Source organism: Amblyomma mixtum, chromosome 3 (genome assembly GCF_055824585.1).
Source record: "Amblyomma mixtum isolate Tamu chromosome 3, ASM5582458v1, whole genome shotgun sequence".
Lineage (NCBI taxonomy): Eukaryota > Metazoa > Arthropoda > Arachnida > Ixodida > Ixodidae > Amblyomma > Amblyomma mixtum.
This window is the reverse complement of record NC_143014.1, coordinates 288,798,895-288,820,051: the sequence shown is the minus strand read 5'-3', so window position 1 is coordinate 288,820,051 and position 21,157 is coordinate 288,798,895. Positions and strand designations below refer to the sequence as shown.

General features: G+C 45.2%; 1 protein-coding gene and 1 pseudogene across 1 annotated transcript in view; one reads left to right on the top strand and one right to left on the bottom strand.

Moving 5' to 3' along the window:
• The window catches only part of LOC149355114 (DNA (cytosine-5)-methyltransferase 3B-like), a 139,503-nt gene that overhangs the window by 104,897 nt on the left and 13,449 nt on the right, over positions 1-21,157 (bottom strand). Inside the window, exon 3 of the mRNA XM_089577599.1 lies at positions 14,025-14,165. Within this exon, the coding sequence (XP_089433725.1) occupies positions 14,025-14,165 (141 nt within the window). The remainder of the gene's footprint in view (positions 1-14,024; positions 14,166-21,157) is intronic.
• Positions 9,133-13,434, top strand: LOC149355116 (uncharacterized; annotated as a pseudogene).

The window sequence follows — 21,157 nt, the reverse complement described above, 5'->3', positions numbered from 1 at the left end:
AACTGCCGCCTAAGCTTCCCTAAAGGATTTTTGTTCAGCGCTTGGGAACTTGATGTTCTTGGGGAGGGAGGTAAGGTATATACAGTACAGCCTCAATAATACATTCTTAAATCATTATTTCCGACTGATAAGGTGAAAGCCATAACCAATAAAAATGTTCTATCAAGTTACACTTATATTCTTCAGGTTAACAGCTTCTGAGGTATGATTTCCCAGTAACTACATTCATAATTTCATCAAATTCTCATCACGATTCATTTAGTGACCAGCAAAAGGTGCACTAACATACGAGTCGGCTGATTCTACGAGCATGCTATATGAACAGCAAAAGCACAACAGCACTCAGCTACTAGAGCGGACTCTTCACAGTGCGTAAGAGTGATGTGACAATGCATTAAAAAACGCCAGCTACGTTGAAGACGACAAGTTTCGTCCTTGTTATCACTCAAAGGGATATGTTGCAACGCTCATTTTGTCAAGCAAATACATAGTCAGTAGCAAGCTAATGTTATATTTTCCACTACTAAAAAAAAACAGTTAGGCTTGTAAATGCACCCCTTGCTCCTTACACTCCTGGGTACTCATGTCACATCAATTATCAAAACCGGTTGGTCCCAAGCACAGAAGCAAGTCGTTTATTCTTTGCCCCTCCCGTGTGGTGCCTTTTATGTTGGGCAGATGGACAGAAGTGTTAATGTGCACCCGCAAGTGCACAAAAGATAGTTGAAAATATAATCGTATCTGCCAACCTGGCTGCCCATAGTAGCATCTGCAGCGAACAGAAATGTCAGTCGATATACCAAGTGTGGCAGATTTTGGCCAAGGACAAATCCTAGCTAGAGAGGGAGACAAGAGAGGCCTGCCATATTGCAAAGCATCATAATTCAAGGAAAGAAGTTGAATAGTAATCTGACAGATTGTAAATCTCTCACTCTCATGTCACATGGTGACCTTCTATGCTTCGCTATCATGATTTGGTTTTGTCATGCTGTAACCTTTGTATAAATTTATGACTTCTTGAATAAACTCATAAATTTATAGGGAGTACTGTGAGTGTCCAGTTCTTGTGTGCGTGCGCTGTCCTTTTTGCGCTGTGACAAACCTTAATGCAATCTTTGATACACCTTAGCCAACAAAAACTTAAAAGAGGAGAAACAAATAACAAGCAGCAAAGGAACAAAACGAAAATGAAGTTCACTGCTCCTGCTAACACAATGCCATTTTGATGTGTTCGCCTCAAGGCACCAAGATGTGCAGTTTGACAGAAGCACAGAAAAAAGAGAGATGGTAAAAACGGTTGTTGCTGGTGGAACAGGGCAAAATGAGGCTTCTGTAGACCATAGGTAAGTGTAGCCTTGGAATACTATAGGCTGTGTTCAACTTCAATGCAGGTGCGCAGAAAAAAAAAATGGTGTCACAATGTTCGCTTCACAGTTCGTAACAATGTCTATAGTGGTTAAATCAGCTCAGAATTGTGCAATGAATTAAAACAATGCTTAACATGGACATACAACAGGTATGCTGTAATAAACCACAGACTCCATGAGTGCATGAATGAGACATGGCACGGTTGACGCCTGGGATGAATACTGCCACACAAACTACAAAACAGCGTCCCAGCACCACCCAGTTGAATACAGTAACCTGACCAATTTTCTGGGCTCCAATAATTCAGACTCGCATGGAATTTCAGATTTTTTTGCCGAGCAATCATGGACATTATGCACCATTTTGAATTGATTGGTTTGGTTAGGCACGGTAATTACTATGCCTTACCGTTGCCACTCCAGACAACAGCACACACTACTTTTCCCTTTGAGGCCCTCTGCACCATGGTCCCGTGTAGCAATGGTGGAACAACAAACACAATTTAGGAAGATAAACACGTGATTACAATGATAACATGATAGCAGAAGCGTCGGTCATGGCTCAGATGCCACCGTGATCCTGGGAATGGGGAGCAGGAAAGGGGGGTTGTGGAGTCTTCCACTTCTCACATATTCCCCCCTCTGTCTGCCCGGCTATCGCTGCCTTGGAAATGCACTTTCTCCTCACCTCATGTGGGGCATGAGAGGCGGCGAGAAATTCGCACTACAGCGTGCTAGGGCTGAGTTGCTTGCCCACCACCGGTATGGCTCAGGGCATTAACCTGCTAACCGTGCAAACATTACTGGTAACGTGCAGTGTGCTGAGGATACATGCTGTCCAGACTTGTCAGAAGCACGATTTTGACTCAGATACAAGTTAGAATATTATTGTTTGTGCATGCAGCACAGCAGAGGGCAAAATTAGCGATTCTTTTTCAATGCAATTTTATCTCAGTAGTGTGATTTTTTCAAGTACACGGATTTTTTGGACAGTTTAATTATTCAGACCATTTCCAAAAAAGTTAGGTTGGCTGTTGTAGTAGGCACATGCAAGTGGTGCACCCAAGTGACAGTATCCTTTGAGTGGGCATGAATGTCAAAGAAAGGACAGCACAGCACCAGTGTGCTGTTGCTTGTGTTGCAGCTGACACCCTGATGGCATGATGAAGTCCTTCCGTCAAAGGTACCAACCACCTCTGGCAGGTAACATGCCTGTCAAATGAAGGTCTGGCAAGTCTATGTATGTTCATTCTCAGAAAACTCAGCACAACTGAAGACAAGGAACAAGCATTTCAAAAGATGTGCAATCATCCCGTCAAATCTTCGGTCTTTGTCCCCCATCATTAATCGCACCTGGCCCTCTGAAAATGCCAGTGGTTTGAACCAGCTGGTTCCTGCTCTTGTGTGTAAGTTTCATTTGTGCTGCAAATTTTTTCTACACCATGAAAATGCCTGTTGAAAATCGAACACACCACAGGTCCACTCATAACAGCAGCAATAAGAAAAAAATATCCTGTATTTAAAATTCTGTAAATCTCAACTAACAGTGCAAGTTTACTTCTCAACATCACAGAGCTGATATCCCAGTATTACCTGTCACAGTGTCAAGGCATTCCTTTTTTGTGAACTGAAAAGATGTTTATGTTTATCGGGTTTAACATCCCAAAGCGACTTGGGCTATAAGGATGCTGTAGTGAAGGAGCTCCGGGTAATTTCTACCACCTATGGTACTTTAACGCACACTGGCATCGCACAGAACAGGGGTCTCTGGCCTTTTGCCTCCACCGAAACGCGACCGCCACGGCTAAGATGAAACCCGCGTCTTTCGGGTCAGCAGCCGAGCACCATAAACAATGAGCCACCCTAGCGGCTTGTGAACTGAACAAAGGACAGTGAAACGGCAAATTAATAAACTGATATAAAGCAAAGCAGTACACATGAAATTAGCAAAGCTACACTACTCTGTATTAGTGCAATATTAATTGTTTTGTGTTGTGTTTAGTGGTGCATAAGCATCTAAGGCTATTATGTGCCGAGCTCAAGTTGTAAGAAAATTGTTTTTGGCAGAGTGTTACAAAAAAAAGTGAAAAAAAAATCAGTAGTATAAAGGGCCTAAAAAGTTAGTGGCTACTACCTCATAATGCTGGGAAAGAAATTTTAGAAATTGCTGGTATTGAAACCTTTAAAAAAGGTCGAGTAACCTCAGCGGCCATCCTTGGCTCCCAACAAATCAAGTAAAGACCTCTGCATTCTTCTCAGGACTGAGAAGGTGGCTGAGGTGTGCGAAAAAGTGGAGCAAAGCAGTGGACCAGAATTTATAGTCTCTCGTGAAAACCTGCTTCGCTTAAAAAGCTAAAAACATAAGATGTCATAACAAGTGCATTGTTGCTTAAAACCAGTGTTGGGTGAAAAGGAAAGCATTCATTGTAAAATTGGGTGAAGTACTTTTTCGTTATTCTTTCAAGTTTCATGCATGAGAATAAAATGTGATTAATTGTAAGTTCATCTCCTCATTTTTCACAGACTGGCTTCTCCTTTGTCAGTGGGAAGTTGTGTATAAGGTGTATTTGTGTCCAATGCAGAGATGACATAAAATTACTTCTATAAAGTGTTCCTGATGCACACAGGTCTTCCATTCACCCAGAACGGGCTTTACAAAATGCAGCTCATTGTTAGCTTTGTTGTCCCATGAAGCTTGCCATTTTTCTCAGTTTATTTTTTTAGAGGTTTCATGAAGTCTTTACGAAGTCTTTATGAAGTCCTATTATGGGTTTCTGCATACAGGAACTGCATAGGGAAATGCCTTTCTGGAGTTTAGCATTGTAATTACGCTCAGGGAGTAGGAGCAGACAACACATTTTTCTATGTTTTTCTCAATTATATCCTTAACTGAAACAGCAATGCCGTAACCTTCTGCCCCGAAACTGATGCGCACTCAGGTAGCCCGACACTTTTTCTTCTTTCCCTTGCATTAGCGGACTCCCAATGCAGGGTGCAGTTTTAGAGCCGTCTGTGTAAAAATCTGCGTAATTCTTGTACTATTCGTTCACTCTCAAAAGCTCCTGCATTATATGTGGAGATTGCTTTTTGTGGATGTCTGTCAACATATGATCGCATACAGAAGGGAAGGTGTACCTGGGTGGCAGTGGGCAGGGTCTCAGGGCAATATTGGGCAGTGTGTTGAGTATACAGTCGGGCCCACTTATAACAATACTGGTTATAACAATATATTGGGTATAACAATGGTCAGTCGCGGCACCATCAGCTTTACTATGTGTTCTATGGTAAAATGAACTGCTTATAGCAATGCTGTCAAGGCACATTATTGGTTATAACAATTAAATCTGGTAATTTAGTGTCAACCATATTAGAAAAAAAACATGAAAATGCTACAACCACACCAGCAAAACCGTGCTTACAACACAAAAGCGCGCGCGTGTGGCTGACCAACGGACTGAGCCGGAGCAGCGGAGCCACGAAAGCAAAAGAACCCGTGACCACGCACTCAGAAACACTGCCATGGGGCGCGCCAAGGATGCTTGCATGTCGCAATGACACACAGGCAGGAGAAACGACGGATGTGTTCCCCTGAGCAAAACGCCCATGCAGAGAAGAAAGTAGGGAGCATGGTACGTAGTCTTGGTGGAGCAGTTCATTATTAACGTTTCTGAGAGGTGTGCCCCTCGCAGAAAAAAATGTGCAGATGCGTTTTTCTTTGTTTATACACTCTGAGCTACGGCTGGCACTGGCAGTGCATACGTTGTCTCATCTTCCCCTGTTCTTCGCTAACTTCCCCATGGTCCCCACTTCACAAATTTCACGTGCCCCAGGGACAGGAGCCATTGCGTCAGGGGAGCTGCTGCATTGCTGCATTGGCTACGTGTGCCATGCGTACTCCAAATCAGTCGGTGCAGTGCGCGCATGTGCAGCCAGCACGGTTTTTCTCTTGTCAGCCGTAGGCCACACCCTTGGTTCTGCATGCTTCTTAAATTTCCTGCAAGAATCACTTCTGGAAGGCCGGCTTGATTCCTGTGACTTGGAAGTGCGCGAAGCTCCCGCCAATGCAGTGATGGTGGTGCTTTGGTCATCGGTGAACATTTTTTCGCTCCCCTGAGGTTCGAATTAATGAGCTTTTACAGGCATGAGAACAATCAAACCCCTCCAGGTATTTACTGCCAATAAATGCTCTGAAGTTTGTTATCTTTTCCTTTTTTCATACACAACCCTGTTATAACAATTATTGGTTATAACAATGGTATTTCCATGGCACTTGAATATTGTTATAAGTGGGCTTGACTGTACCTAACTCTTTGCTGCATTTTTCTTCAAAGCGGAGGAGGAGTGGTCTGACTGCATAGGACTTGTTGTTAAACAGTTGTTGGATAGGCACTTTGTAACTATGGGGTAGGAGAGATGTTTTGGTAGTGAACGGTATTTTAGGACATTAGTGCATGTAAGCATGGTTCTTCTGTCTACGAGTGGTGGTTCACTGCTGGTCGATTGGTTGGTTTTACAAGATTTAACGTCCCAAAGCGACTCAGGCTATGAGAGAGGCTATGAGAACATTTCAATGAGTTGGTCAACACTGAGATGGTCCGCAAATATTTTTTCTAAGGGTGTCTTTTCTCGAGAAAGCTCCCCATCAGCTATTTATTTATGGCCCTCATGGCCAATTCAGAGGGCAAAAAAGAGGGGAGTAAGCAGTTGCAAAGTGATACATAAAAACAATGCTGAACACGCTTTTCCAGCAATAATGAACGCATGCAGATTAAAATATCGCAACATCATTACACAGTTTTATGGGGCAAAGGAAATACCCGTAACATATTGCTGTAAAAAAATATGCGTTGTAGAATAAAGGTATTAGGGTGAGAAAATGATACAAGCCACAGTATCGCAAGGCTCATGCTGTTTAGAAACAGTCGCAAGAGTAGCAACCAACGACAATGCAATTGCCAAGAACAATATATAAATGTTATCAAGAACAATAAAGTAGTGCTTAAAAATGAAAAATCAGCTCCATCGCCACGCAGGATTACAGTGTGAAAAAAATAAAAATATTCTAATCAACTGCAAAGTGTTCCCTTAACAGCCTTATAAATTCTTCAATGTTGTTAGTAGTCTGAGGCTAAAGAACAGCGCAAACGGGGATGAAGCAGAGAGAGGGACACGACGCTGTCAGCGTCAGATCATGCACCAACCAGCCCAAATTTCCACCCTTTTGTTAGTAGTAAGTAAAGTTGCTGGCAGGTGGTTCCACTCCAATGATGCTCTGGGGATGAAAGATGCCGAGCAAGCAGTGGTATGGCAAAGTGGGATGCCGACCTTGTGCGCATGATCAATGCGTGATGAAATGTAGGTAAACCGGATGAACAGCACTTTTTAGACCTTCATTAAAGTGATAAATTTTAAAGGAAAGGGTCAGTCGTGACATGTTCCTGCGCACCTCAAAGGGCAGTAATGATAACAAAACTTCCAACGATGTGGTTTGTTTGAGGTGATTGATAGTGACGGCGACAAGCTGATTACTACACGCAGGTGATCACTTACATACGGGTTGTCAACGACATCCCATTTAAGCTCCACAAAAGCAGATGGTGAACTAAAAGAAAAGTCTATACAGCTCATTTTTCCCGAGCTTGGAGAACAGTATCTGTTTTTGCCTGTATTCAGCAGGCAGACAATATTTGACAGAATAGTCTTCTAAAATACGACCCCTAATATCTATTTGTGCACTTTCCCAAAAACCGGAGTGAGCATCCAACTTCCAGATATGGCTCTGGTAGCCATATCTGGTAGCCATAGTATGTGGTATTCACCTAAAACCACTTAATAATTTATAATCAAATTTTTCTCTCATTCTGTTTCGGTTTCAACAGCGCTGTGATGTCAAAGTTTCACACAGGTCGCAAGAGTTATAAATAAACTGCAATATAACCATTACTTCTTCATTCGTTGTCATTCCCACTCTTCAGGAAGGCTGGCTTTAGTGTTGTAGTGAATGAAAATGACGAAGCAGCGATTATATCACTTTTTTTATGCCTCGTGTCGCCTACACGTACCTTTGACTTCACAGCCATCGTTCAGCTGTGCATACTAAAACCGAACCAGCATGAGAGAAAAATTCGATTACAAATTATTAGTGCTTGTAGGCGAATACCACATCGTGATCCATGTATATTAATGTATTATGCATCGCTACAAATGGTTTGGTTAACGGGGGTTTCGCATCCCAAAGCGACTCAGGCTATGAGGGATGCCGTAGTTAAGGGCTCTGGAAATTCCACGTGGGGTGCACTGACATCACACAGTACACGCACCTCTAACATTCCGCCTCCATCGATATTCGAGTTCAGCAGCCGGAATCAATAATGCATCTTTCGGGTCAACAGCTGAGTGCCATAACCACTGAGCCACCATGGCAGCGCATCGTTACAAAGAAGAAAGTAGGGACCCAAAAATTAGGTGCTTGTGCTCATGTAATCTCGGCGCTCTACATGTTCTGTCCAAGTAATACTTGTGCGCCAACCCAAGAAATGCTCACCAACTGGCCTGGTCTGGCTCAGCTTGTTTGACCACGCTTGGGAAATTTCGTGTACCAGAAGGCCATTATCTACAGTGGTGGTTGTTGACAAAAAAAGTTTCTACACTTTGGCCATAACTGTTGGGTCCCCACTAGCTCTGTCACATGTTTTTCCGAGTCACAAAAATATTTCGTAATTATTTTTTCCTGTGAATACCAGCTATCCCTAGTGTTTGACCTGCCACCATTTTTCTATCGCACTCAATGCAACTTGCAACACATCTGCAGGGAACCAGCTGGTTTCCTCTTGATAGTAAATCAATGCACCTTCACACGGAGCACCAAACTTGCAGAAACATTCAGCGTACTTGGTTCTTCACATCGACCGCTAAATGCATCAATTTCCAGCAATGCTAAGCTCACACTACTTCAGAAACTGAGCTCCTACCACATCTTGTGTGTTGCAGCTTATACTGAGCATGAAGGTACAAGCAGCGAGCTAGCTCATTCAAAGCAAATTGCACACCACTGTGAATGAAGGTTCTCTGAAGGTAGAGAAGGGGAAGGTGCAAAAACATCACTCACAGGCTGGCAATGCTGCACTCACTCTCGTACAAAGCTGTTTTTAACTAAAGATGCTAGAGAACCTCAGGCCGTGTTTCATACGGCCATACTGAAACAGCCACACCAAATCCCTTTTCATTCACTGCATACAATACTATGGCTCGCACAGTGCATGTGAACAACAGAAGTGCTAGTGACCTGGACAGGGTTGCGAGCTCCACAAAGTCTTTCTACAATGCATTGGCCCCCAGCTTCCAGTGATTCTGCGAAAAATAGCAGATTTAAGTATATTTCATGAAATTTAGTGTTGGCAGCCAAATTCTCACATTTTGATTGTAGGAATAACAGAATGATGGGGAAATGACTACCTTATGTTATTTGCACGAATATAACATGAGGGAGAGTTTGAGACCGCAGCAAAACTTTAAAAGTATTAATATGACTCTAAAAAAATCCCAAACCATTCAGGCCAAGCGTAGCCAAAGGAGGATCCACCGCAGGTCAGGCTTCTATCAGAAAAAAAGGTTGGAGTTTGCAAGCGTGCCTGTACTAAGTCAAGAACTGTCAGACCTGGCTGCTGGATGGTAAATGTACCGAAAACAGCTCAAGAACTGAAATCCAGTGACTGAGACCTCGCACCATTTCATTCTAAGCAAGATGAACGAGGTGAAGGTTTTGATGTCCCGTCTTTTTGGGCTGCAATGGAAGAAGCAACCTCAACACGCTTTTCGATTGCAGTCATTACACAGATCTTGTTTCAAACAACCGCCGATCTTTGAGTGCAGATACCACGAAACATAACTTGATGCTGAGTTACAACAGCCACCTTCAATTTTAGATGTACCTCTGCAGCATGCAAGGCATGCAAAAAAATAAACTTGCATGTTTCTTTCATGCGTCCTATGCTTCCCGCAGAATTTCGCAGATTCTTAATTCTGCATTAGCAGAATTCCGCAGATTCTTTTGTTGGCATCAGCAGAATTAGGAATTTTCCTCTACACAAACTTAGGGGCCTTAAAAATGCATCACAGCAAACTGCTACAGCTAAATAATCATGTATTGGTATTTGTCGTGTTCAGTGGTGTTTCTGGCAACCAGCACCCCCAAAGAGATGTATCCGGCAAACGCTAAATAAACAACCCCCATTGCTCCTGCACTCTTGATGTGACTGGTCTGCACAAACGATACATGGTGTCAGAAGTGAAGTGACGAAGACACGTGAAGATGGAGGGTCTGAAGGCCCCAGAATCACTCGAGTTCGCCAGAAATGTTGCCAAGAACTGGCGCCTGTTCAAGCAGCATCTGGAAATTTTCATGACGGCGATGGCACCGATGTGGTGGGTGAGCAAGCCATCAAAAGGCCAGCCTACCTTTGCCACAGCAGTACAAAAGTTCCAGGACTACTGTTCGCCCAAGAACAATGAAACTTACGAGCGATTTGTGCTTCGCATGTGAGAGCAGACTGAGGGAGAGCCATTTAAGCAGTTCTAGCACGATCTGTTGCTTAAAGCGCAGACCTGTGAATTCGGCAGTCTGACAGACTCCATGATCCGCAATCAAATCGTATATGGCAAAGCAAACAAGAAGCTACGCCAAAGACTGCTATGCATAAACAGGATTTAACTCTGCAGAAGGCGTTTGACATGTGCAAGACTGATGAGATACTGACCAAGCAGAGTAAACTGTGGGGTGAACAAGAGAATGTAATTCACGACATCAACCAAGGCTTTCAGAAACGGGGGACAGAGTTGGCCCTAGTGCCAACCAAACAACATTGTGACAAGTGCACCTATGTTCACAAGGGACCGGCTTTCCCGGCAGCGAGTGAAGAGTGCCGCAAGTAAAGAGGCCATTTTGAGGCACACTGCATGCAGTCAGCCTTCCACAAAGTTCATGAGGATCAAATCAATGAGGATGAATTTGATATCCTAGTGGTGGGCAGCCTCACAGCTGGAGCCAAACCTGAGTAGATAGCACAGCTAGCACCAGTGAAGGTGAGAGGTATTGATGTCGAGCAGAAAACTGATACTGGGGTGCAGGCAAACCTTTTACCATTCTCCTGCAGGAAGCAGGTAAGAAAGACAATGCCACTTCTGACGTCCCCGACAACTTTGAGCAGTTACAATGGCGGCGTCATTGCGCACAATGGAAAGGCATGATTGTCGCTAGCCTGTGACGGCACGGAACACGTGGTCGAGTTTTTGATTGTAAAGAAATCCTACACACCCATCCTAGGACTTTGTGCCAGTGAACTGTTCGGCTTTTTCAGCCACGTTTCCACTGTCACCAGTCAAGGCATCGTGTCGCAGTATCCGGAGGTACTCCACGGTCTGGGGTGTGTAAAAATAGACTTACCATATGGGCTTAAGGATGAAACCACCCCTGCAGTACAAACACCTTGTTGAGTCCCACAGGCACTGCTGTGGCCACCAGAGCAGGAGCTGAAGAGTTTGTCCAAGGCAAACATAATCAAGAAGGTGCATGAACCTACGGACTGGGCAAGCCCCTTGGTCATTGCTTGCTTTGAAGAAGGATGGTCAACTGGACTTTTGCCTAGACCCCAGAGCCATAAATCAGAGAGCAAAGAGAGAAATTTACCAGCTGCCTAAATGGGAGGATTTTGAGGTAGAGTTCGCAGATGCCGAATGGTTCTCAGCTCTGGATGCCAACTCGGACTTCCAGATCCCACTGGACTTTGAAACAGTAAGGATATGTGTGCCTGCCACTCCCTTTGGGAGATACCAGTGTCTTCAGCTGCCATTTGGAACAGCCTCAGCTCCAGAGGTGTTTCAGAAGAGTGTGTCAGATCCTACCTAGAGGGACTCCCTGGGGTTAGAGTCTCACGAGAAGAACGTGACAAGAGGTTGCTGGCAGTGCTGGAGAGGGCCAAGGAGCAGGGGGTTCACCTTGAACCTGAACAAATGTAAACTGGGACTGAAGCAAATAGAGTTCCTTGGTGATGTTATGAGCACCACAGGCCTTTCTCTCAGCCCAGCACTGGTTCAAAGCATTCACGACTTTCCATTGCAGACAGCCAAGACTGCTGTGCAGAGGTGATTCGGATTCATAAACTATCTAGGAAAATATCTGCCTAACCTGTCTGCTACTACTACCTTGATGCGGGATGTCATCAGGGATGACGCAATCTACGAGACGACCAACACGCATCAGGCAAAGTGGGAGATGCTAAAAGCTTGCTTGTGCACAAGTCCTGTCCTTGCACTGTATGACACAGGGAAGCCCGTAAAGGTGTCAAGTGATGCCTCTCAGTACGGACTTGGGGTGGCACTTTTACAAAAGCACCCTGAAAGGTGGCGGCCAATTGCTTATGCTTCTACAGTTCTGTCCAGCGCTGAAACGTGCTACTCACAAATTGAAAAAGAGGCTTCGGCAGTAAGGTTTGGTCTTGAAAAATTCCACCATTTTGTGTATGGTCAACATATTCTAGCAGAGACTGACCATAAGCCTCTCATTGCAATTTCCCCGAAAAGTGTGGGGGATATGCCACCCCGTTTGCATCTTTTTTATAAGGCTCATGAAGTATGAGTTTCAACTGCTCCTGAAAAGCAGTTGGTGGCACCAGATGTACTCTTGAGAGCCCTGATCACCAGCAAGCCTGGCAACACCGAACTGATGGACGTGGAAGTGCATGCAGTTGAGATGCAGCACAGCCTGGTCAGTGACGTCACAAGGTCCCAGCTGGTTCGTGAAACTGCACAGGACCCTGAACTGGCTGAGGTGGTACGTTGCCTTCATGAAGACCGGCCACTGCCTGGGCCATACAAGCCATTAGCTGGTGAGCTACGTGAGGTTACTGTAGTACTGTTCAAAGGCACAAAAGTGGGCATTTCCCGTACTATACATAAAAGAACACTTGGAAGAATCCATGATGGCCATCTCGGCATTAACAAATGCAAAGCTAGGGCAAGAAGGTTGGTCTTAGGACCAGGCTTGGGTACTGACATTGCAACTTTGATTCGCAGTTGTCACATCTGCCAACTATTTGTGTACCAGGAGCTGAAACAGCCACTGCTCATGCGAGAATTGTCAAGCCTGCCCTGGGCAAGGGTAGGGGTTGATCACTTCGGGTATGGTGGTAATTTCTATGTGATAGCATATGACGCATTCTCCAGTTTTCCTGAAGTGGAACGGCTCATAGAAATCACAACAGAAACTGTCATAGCAGCATTGGGCAGCATGTTTGCAAAGCACGGTATATCTTTAGAAGTCAGCAGTGACAATGGCTCACAATTGAGATCAAGGGCATTCCACAGTTTGCTGAGAAGTAAGGCTTCAAACATACTACCTTCAGCCCCCCCTTTACCCGCTATATTGGTCTAGCAAAGAAGGGGGGCAGGCTGTGAAACGCATTCTCAAGAAGACATCCGACTCTAACCAAGACTTTTGGCTTCACTTGTTGAGTTGCAGGTCAGCACCCTTGGAAGATGGCCAGTGTCCCGGCAAGTTGCTCATGGAACGACACATTAGGTCCAGACTTCCATACTTTGCACCTGTTGTCCCTGCTCAACCTGTCAAACGCAAGCACGACTGCTACATGGGAAGGCATCTGCAGCCACTGCAGACAGGTGACCTGGTGCGGCTAAGAGAAAATGGACGATGGGGCAGAAAGGTCGGGTGCGGGGGAATGCAGCTCTACGGTCATCACTGGTCATAACTGAAGACGGACACGAGTTACGACGCAACAAGATACACCGGCTCCCAATCAAAGGTTCCTTTGTGGAAAGAGATGACCCAAACGAGGCTGGCCTGGGTGCATCTCAAGCCGATCCTGTGGCGGAGGCCCAAGTTCCTGATACCAGTGAGCCCGCGCCAACCCCGACTCATGCTCAACCTTCACCTGCAGCAACACAAAGGAACTCATCGAGTGCCAATGAGTGCGCAACCAGGCGATCAGCAAGAACTATTCGACATCAGAGGTGCCTTACCTATGATGAACATTTTCAGCAGTTGAATGAGTAGTTGCTTGTGTGTACTTTGTTTAGCCCCGAAGGAAGGATGGTGTAATGGTATTGGTTGTGTTCAGTGGTTGTTACGGCACCCTGGGTGCAACACCAGCGCCCCCAAAGAGATGTATATGGTGAACGCTGAATAAACAACCCCCGTTGTTCCTGCACTCTCAACGTGAGTGGTGTGCATAAATTATACAAATCAGACTGTCCATAATCAATGACAATGACACCAGGTTAAACCTCCTATCAAAGAAGACAAACGCAGTGTATCTGCTAACACCTGGTAACACTAATGAAAAAAAAAACACTCTGTCACATACACAACCTCCCATGCTGAGGCACACCATGGTCCTTTGGATTCTTGCAGCACTGCACCACCTGCACCTCACTGCATGCACTATTACGCAAAAGCAAACAACAAAATGGACAGCTGTGAATGCGAAACTGAGGCCAATTTCGTACCCTGCCCTACCTGCAGCCTTTTTACGGCACACACTAAGTTGGCATTGAGGGCCTCTGCCAACAACTATCCCACGGCTTGCAAGGCTTATATTCAGGCAGAGGGAAGTCCCACAAAAACAGTCGTCCAGAGAAACCCACCTGGGAGACTTTGTACTCGGCCAGCCAGCAGACCCACAGGCGGCCAGCTGCAGCTGGTCTCTGGCCACACATGGATGCCTCCACCACCACGGCTGGCCAGTGGCGTGCAGAGCCCAGCTGGGCCCACACCAGGGCACCGACCTGCACGCAAAGGTTGCTCACTAGGGGCCTCTGCAGGCATGCTCTATCACTTCCGCTCCACTGAAGATAAACCTTTCCCCTGGGCTGACTGATTCATGACTTTTTGCCATCTTTGGCAGTACAAAACGGTCAGGATCAGGCAGAGACAGACACAAGGCTGGTACTGCATTTTCAGTTACGCATTTTCAGTTACGCTCTCTGACCTACCGTAAAATTCCGAACAAGCGCCCCCACCCATGCAAGGGCCCCCCCCTAAAATCACTGCCAATTTCACATTTCCGCGCCGTTCCGGGAAAGCGCCCCCTCCCCCGGCCGTTATCACGCACCGCACCCAAGCAACACTGGTCTACCCCGTCCAGTCCAAGAATCCAGTCCAATCCAATCCTGCTTTTTAAGCCATTCGCATGCTCGTTCCCATCCATGCTCGTTCCCATGTGTCGTTCGCACCGGCGAACGACACATGGGACCCACATGGGGCCCAAACGTCGATGACATGCGCCGCTTACTGGTACTGGACCAGGCGCCCATCCATAAAACAGAAGCTGCCAAGAATCCTTTCGAGGAGCGTGATACCGATGTGCTCTATGTGCCTGCACCCCGGGGTGCACTAGCATCCTGCAGCCGGCTGACGTTTATTGGAACAAGCCTTTCAAGTCCACCCTACGGCGTTTGTGGGAAGAATATATGCGCGAAGAAGAGAGGACGCCCAAAGGAAACCTGAAGAAGCCGTCGCGCCAGCATGTTCTTGATTTTGTTGCCGAGGCATGGGCTGCTGTACCTGAGGAGACTGTGGCACGCTCCTTCAAGGGATGCGGAATTACTAACACACTCGATGGCTCGGAGGACGGCGACCTGCATGGCCGATTGGCAGACGTTGGAGCCGTAGCACCAGAAGACCGGGGTGCGCTTCGAGCGGAATGTTGTGAACTTTTTTTTGCGACTGACTCGGAGGATTCTTTTGATGGTTTCGAGAGTAATTGACCTAGCAATCTTTCGCTCAATAAAGTTCATGTTGCTGGAGCTAAATAAAATTTTAAACCCATGTGCACTGCGTTTTTTTTTTCCTGGCGGAAAAATGTCGCCGCCATCTTGAATTTCAGCGCTGTTCTGGGATAGCACCCACCCCCTTACTTTGCCAGTGATTTCGACTTGCTGGTGAGGGGGCGCTTGCTCGGAATTTTACGGTACCTTTATGCTGGTCTACTGAGTCATAACAAAATGTTATAACTGTAATGAACATCAAAAGGGAACAGTGCCAGGGAACAGATAGTAAAAAAAAAATATGGGAAGATCATACATCTGAAATGACAATTTTGCAAAGCAGTTCAATTACCCTCAATAATTACTTTGATGCTTTTACCCAAACTCTCTGTGACTCGGAATTAAGATTGTGTATGCAACTTTTTGAACTTTTTCTTGAAGCATCTAGAGCTGTTTTCACAAAGTCAGTGATGCTGCAACATTTGGAATACCTGCTCGACAGAATGGTAGGACAATTTTGTGCCTAAAAAAAAAGAATCACTTCTGCACGCCTAGCAACTTTTTTCTTCTCTCATGCGGCAGAATTTTTTAGTTTTTTAAAAACATTGTAGCTGATTTTTCGGTGCAGTGCTGCTCCGGATAATAAAAAAATAATTAACTGGGCATAAATGTGTTTTTTTTTTAAAGAATAGGCCTTAAATTGCATGAGCATGAAAGTGCGGGCTGCGCGTGAATTTAAAAAATTTTTGAAGTCATTCATGGTATTTTGTTAAATAGGGGATTGGAAATACTGTCAAACCTCATTATAGCAAACACACAAAAAAACTGTAAGGGTTTGATATAGCCGAAATTCATGATATAAAATTTCATGAAAAACGCGCACAAGAGCAGAGCAGTTTAGTTAGTGAAGAGATCACAACACAGACAATGTTTAGAGCCGTTTCTGAAGGTTCTCGTGGCAATTCTGTAGGCCGTGAAAGGACCGGGCACCAGTTAGGTTGTCTTCCCCACATAACAATGCTATTTGGTCAAGAACCAGCTACAGTGGCTTCCTCGCTTCACAACTGCATTGCAAGAACAATGTTATGTCAAAAGCGAAAGCTATCGACATTTTCACCACTCCTGCAACAGCCAATATGAGTGCAGGATGGTTACTGCAATGGCACCACAACTGCCCACTCCGCTGCTTCCGGGCTACTGCCGACAGATACAAGAGGAGCAACACATGCTGACTGCTTAGCTACCAACCCTCCACATCGCTTTATCTTCTCTGGTGCTGTTGGCAAGTGCGTGATCTGAACACCAGCATGAGATTAAAGCATGAACACTTGCACGAATGCTTGCCGCACCACCGCCAGTCACCTGTGTAGAGTGGCGAAGCCTGCCACCTGCCATCCGAGTGGGTGCCACTTATTGCTGGGGAGTTCAATACACAGTGGACTCTCTTTAAACAGAACCTCAAGGGACCAGAAAAATATGTTCCATTTAACAGGTGTTCCATTTAGACAGAGAATAGAGATTTAGCACAGACAGCGTTTAGCATCATTTTTAGCATTAGCATCATTTACCATACTTTAGCATAACTTTATAGCACAAAAGTAAGCAGTGAATAATTTTTGTTTCCAAAGTACTACTGGAATTAAAAAAAAGAAATGGTCAAAAATTCAATCCCTCATTCCACCTGTAATATACAGTGAGAATGGTGACATATTCAGCAATTAAGATTGTTCACTAGGGACCTCTGGATACTGCAGGCATGCTGTGCCTCTTCCACTGTGCCGAAGTTTTGAACCTTCCTCTCATCCAAACTTTTTCATCATCTGGACTGCAGATTCTGCCAGCGCAAACGTTACAGTAGGGTCAGGGTAGGGTTTTTGGGCCCATCTTCCTCCTCTTCATCTTCACTTTCCTCGTGGCAAACATCCGCTACAATGCTCTGCACAGTATTCTCTGGGCATGTTGCCACATCACTGTCAATCGTAACACAGTCATCCAATTGCATTCCCAGTGCATTACAATTCTCCAGAAGCAGATCGCCCCTGGCCGCATCGTGGACATCGGGCTCATCCTGCTCGCACGGTTTTTCAGCAATTATGGTGAACCACACATGCCTGAAGCAGTTTGCAATAGTTGCTGCACTGATCTGTCTCCAAGCATCATCAAGCAGTTAGAACGCGCGCAGTACATCAACCTTAGACTCCTTCCCTTGGTCCATGCACAACAGCATCCTCCGAAGATTTTTGCACAAGCGCGCCTTTCTAACGCTTGGATCACACCCTGATCCATGGGCTGCAGCAGTGCTGTAGCGTTCGCTGGAAGAAATTCAAGCATTATGAACTTCAGACCCATCACTGTTCCGTGTCCAGGAAGGAACAAAACTTTCCTACTCTTTCGTGAGAAGTGCACAACCTCACAATGAATCCATTCACTGAAGATGGCTTGTGTCATCCATGCCTTGCCAATGGCTTGATAAGAAACGGGCAAGGTCCTGAAGTTTTTGAAACGAGGATGCTTCGATTTTCCTATCACTAGCGGCTTCAATTTTCGCTTCCCATCATGCTTATACCAACAAGAACTGTCAGCTTCCCCCTGGTTCACTGCTCTTATTTGAATGAGAGAGATTTTGAGGGAAGCATCTTGAAGAACAGGGCCATTTCATCTACATTGTAGATGTTCTCTGGAGTACTCCTGCAGAATTTCTGGGAGCTTTCTTGCTCGCCAGTCTCCAAATGCCGCCGAGTCGGCAGTGGCAGCTTTCCCTGAAACGGCACATTGATGGGAATGTTTCTACTCCAGGCTCTCCATAGCCAAAGCAACAGGCACTTTTCCAAATCTTCATGGTTAGCCACTTGAAGTCTTTTTCTGTCTGGACCAGAACATGATCCCGCAGCTTCTTGTACTGAAGTATTCTTGTCAGGCTGCTCCTGGGGACAGCGTACTTTGTCGCAAAAGCTGTTTTCATAAAGTGACCACTCTTGAAGTCTTTGATGATTTCCATCTTCCTTTCCAACGCAAGCGCATTGTGCAGTCACTTCTATGCTGCCATTGGAAATGCTTACCGACTTTGCAAGTGTCACATACAGCACAACTCAACAAAGGATTAAGCCTAATACGACTGCAAGCAAGTGATGCGATGCCAATGCAGTGTGCGAGAAAAGTCAGAAAACCAGAAAAAACCGGCAACGGAAACTAAGGGACAGTGATGCATACCACTACGCCACTGCACTTAACCAATTAGTTGCGGTTTCTAGTCTGTTTTCAGTTCCGTTAATGCGGTGATCAGAAAATGTGAGTCCCGATTTACAAGATTTTATTTACATTGCTCTAACACAAAACCAACCAAGTGCTCGAGTTTGTTCTGGTTAAGCAGCTGTTTCGTTTAAACAATTTTCATTTATCGAGATTCTACTGTATCCATTTTAGGGTCAACCGTGTTCGATATATCAAGTGAAAATACATGTGTTTAAGAGAATATTCATGAAAAATTTGATATAGCCAACAAATCATTATATCCGTGTTCGTTATATCGAGGTCTGACTGCATACGCACAAATTTTGATTTTGCTCAATAGCAATACATAATACATGTCTGAAAGGGCTAAGAATGCTTAGCTAAAACCTGAGGGTTCACACATACAACAAAATTTTTCTGAAGGGCGAGGTGGACGGAGGGGTGGATGGTGGATGGCACTACTGGAGGGTGGAGGGAACTTAGGTGGAGTGAGGGTGGTGGTTCACTTCAGCCCCATGGCCAATAACGGCAACTTTTTTGATGCTCACAACGTACACAACAAACTTCCATGAGTTCTGTGACAGTAAACAGAATGTTTTGAGGTGGAGAATTACGTACATGTACCGATAAGAGATGGTGCTTCGGTGCAAGACATATAGCAAACACTCTTCTTTCCAGCACTTCGAGTAATTCAACACAAATTATCACCAAACAGCCAGCAGTCATTCCAGTAAAAGCAGTCGAGAGCTTTTCTTATGAAGCACAGTACGTGCACACATGCAAAAATCGTTCTGACACTATGAACTATATTGAGGACAAGTGCTATCAAGACCCTCCAACACGAGTCGCTGAAGCAGAAAGCTGCTGCTGTGTGAAGGACAGTATCAGCCAGGTAGTCACCCTTGTCAGAATCGTATTCTCGTATTCTATGCAGTCACTGGATGCAAGATTCAGTGTGCATATCTGTGAGGGCACTAATGTTCAAGGCACAAGAATACTATATACATTATTTTCACATTTATTGTCATGTTACACTGCTTCACTAGATGCCTTAACACATCGCATTTCAGATGGGTTATCCACTGGCACCATTAACGGAGCCGTACTTGGACTTGGACTTCTAACGGCATGCTGCCAGCAAAATTGCAATGACTACAACGAGATGACTGCTTAAAGGTGCCATAAAACACTGCTTGAAGGGATGCCAGCTGTACTTCAGATGAATTCTTTAAGTCCCACAGATGCTGGCTCAAAAAGAATTACAGGGATTGTCGCATAGGAACGGCAGTTATTCAAAGAACAGATTTCCAAATACAAGCAAACAAAATGCTGCCCTCAACTCAATTCTTGCAGTGCTTCTCATTCCCATTTCACTTTCCCATTGACATCACTGGGTGTGAGACCAATCAAAAATGCCTCTCTGAGCTCATTGCAAAAGTTTGCACACCATGGTTACTTGTTTGCAGTAACTCGTTCATGCCAAGGCTGGCAGCATTGTTTCTATGGTTACAACAACCACATGGACACCCAGCTGGCCCAGCGATGCTTCATAACATTGATCAATGGCCTTCCCCGACTTATCTGAACTAGAGCGCGAGATAATATGATGGAGTGCCGACCTGCGCGAGATACTAGGTACATTTAGCATAGCGTGTAGCACTACTGCTTACCACGTACTGTGGCCCGCCCCTATTAACGCACTGATTGGTCACAGCGAGCAAGGTGGACACGCTATTGACGGGGACATGGCACCACCTGGTGCCCCCTGGGGGATCTGCATATGCGTGGTAGTGGCTCACGGCACATGGTAGCGGCAATGGGACGTGCTATGCTAAAAGTATCTACTTCTAGCACAGGGCGTACCGCTACCGCCACTGCGCACGCACTGACTGGCCCGAGGCGGCAGGCAGGCACGCTGCTGGTGTTGTGCACTGCTAAATGTGAAATAAATGACTTTACCTCTTGCGTACTTCTTTGAGACCGAAACGAATGCTTGTAGAATGCAATGGCTCGACCAGATCAATGACGCCAAGCCGTTCTCAGATACATAGACAGTAGCCATAATAGCTGTGTGCTAGGTCACAGATGTGTACAGAAAGGTGCAAAGTCCTTCGATGCAAAATAATAGTCAGAGCCGCTAGTGGTGTTTTTTTTTTGCAATTTACTTGCTCTGCAGTGTTTTTATGTAAGGCAAACATGTTGGCTTTCTTGATCTAATATAAAAAGGCAAAAACGTGACAACATCTATCTTCACTTATTAACAAATATTTGCTGTTCGTCCAGTCATCAAGCTCCCATCCAATGATGTCATATCCATTGCTAAAAACCACCACTGTGTGGTGACACCATCAGCGCTGCGATTGTTTTTGCAAACGAATTAAAATATTAACGACCAGAACATGCGCGGTACTACCGATGCTAATAGCATCACTATAACTCACTCTATGCAACCAAAAAGCAAAACAATGTACTGAAATTGAGTTTCATTGCACCTTTATTCACATAAAGGATGAGAGAATCGAAGTAACCATGGTTGCGTGAGTATCAAGATTGAAAGAACACTATCTACTGTCAAAACGTGAATGCCAAGATGGCACTCTGCTATGCATTCATAGCACAGTAAAAATAAGTTGCGCTGGTGCTCTGCATCTAACAATAAAGGCAAGGTTTTAGTAAAACAGCACCTGTCTCCAACAGAGTATTGCAAGCAGTAAGCACAGCAAAAGTAGCCTACGTACAACTGCTAGCCAACTTCTAAAGGAGTACTTTATTGCTGCATG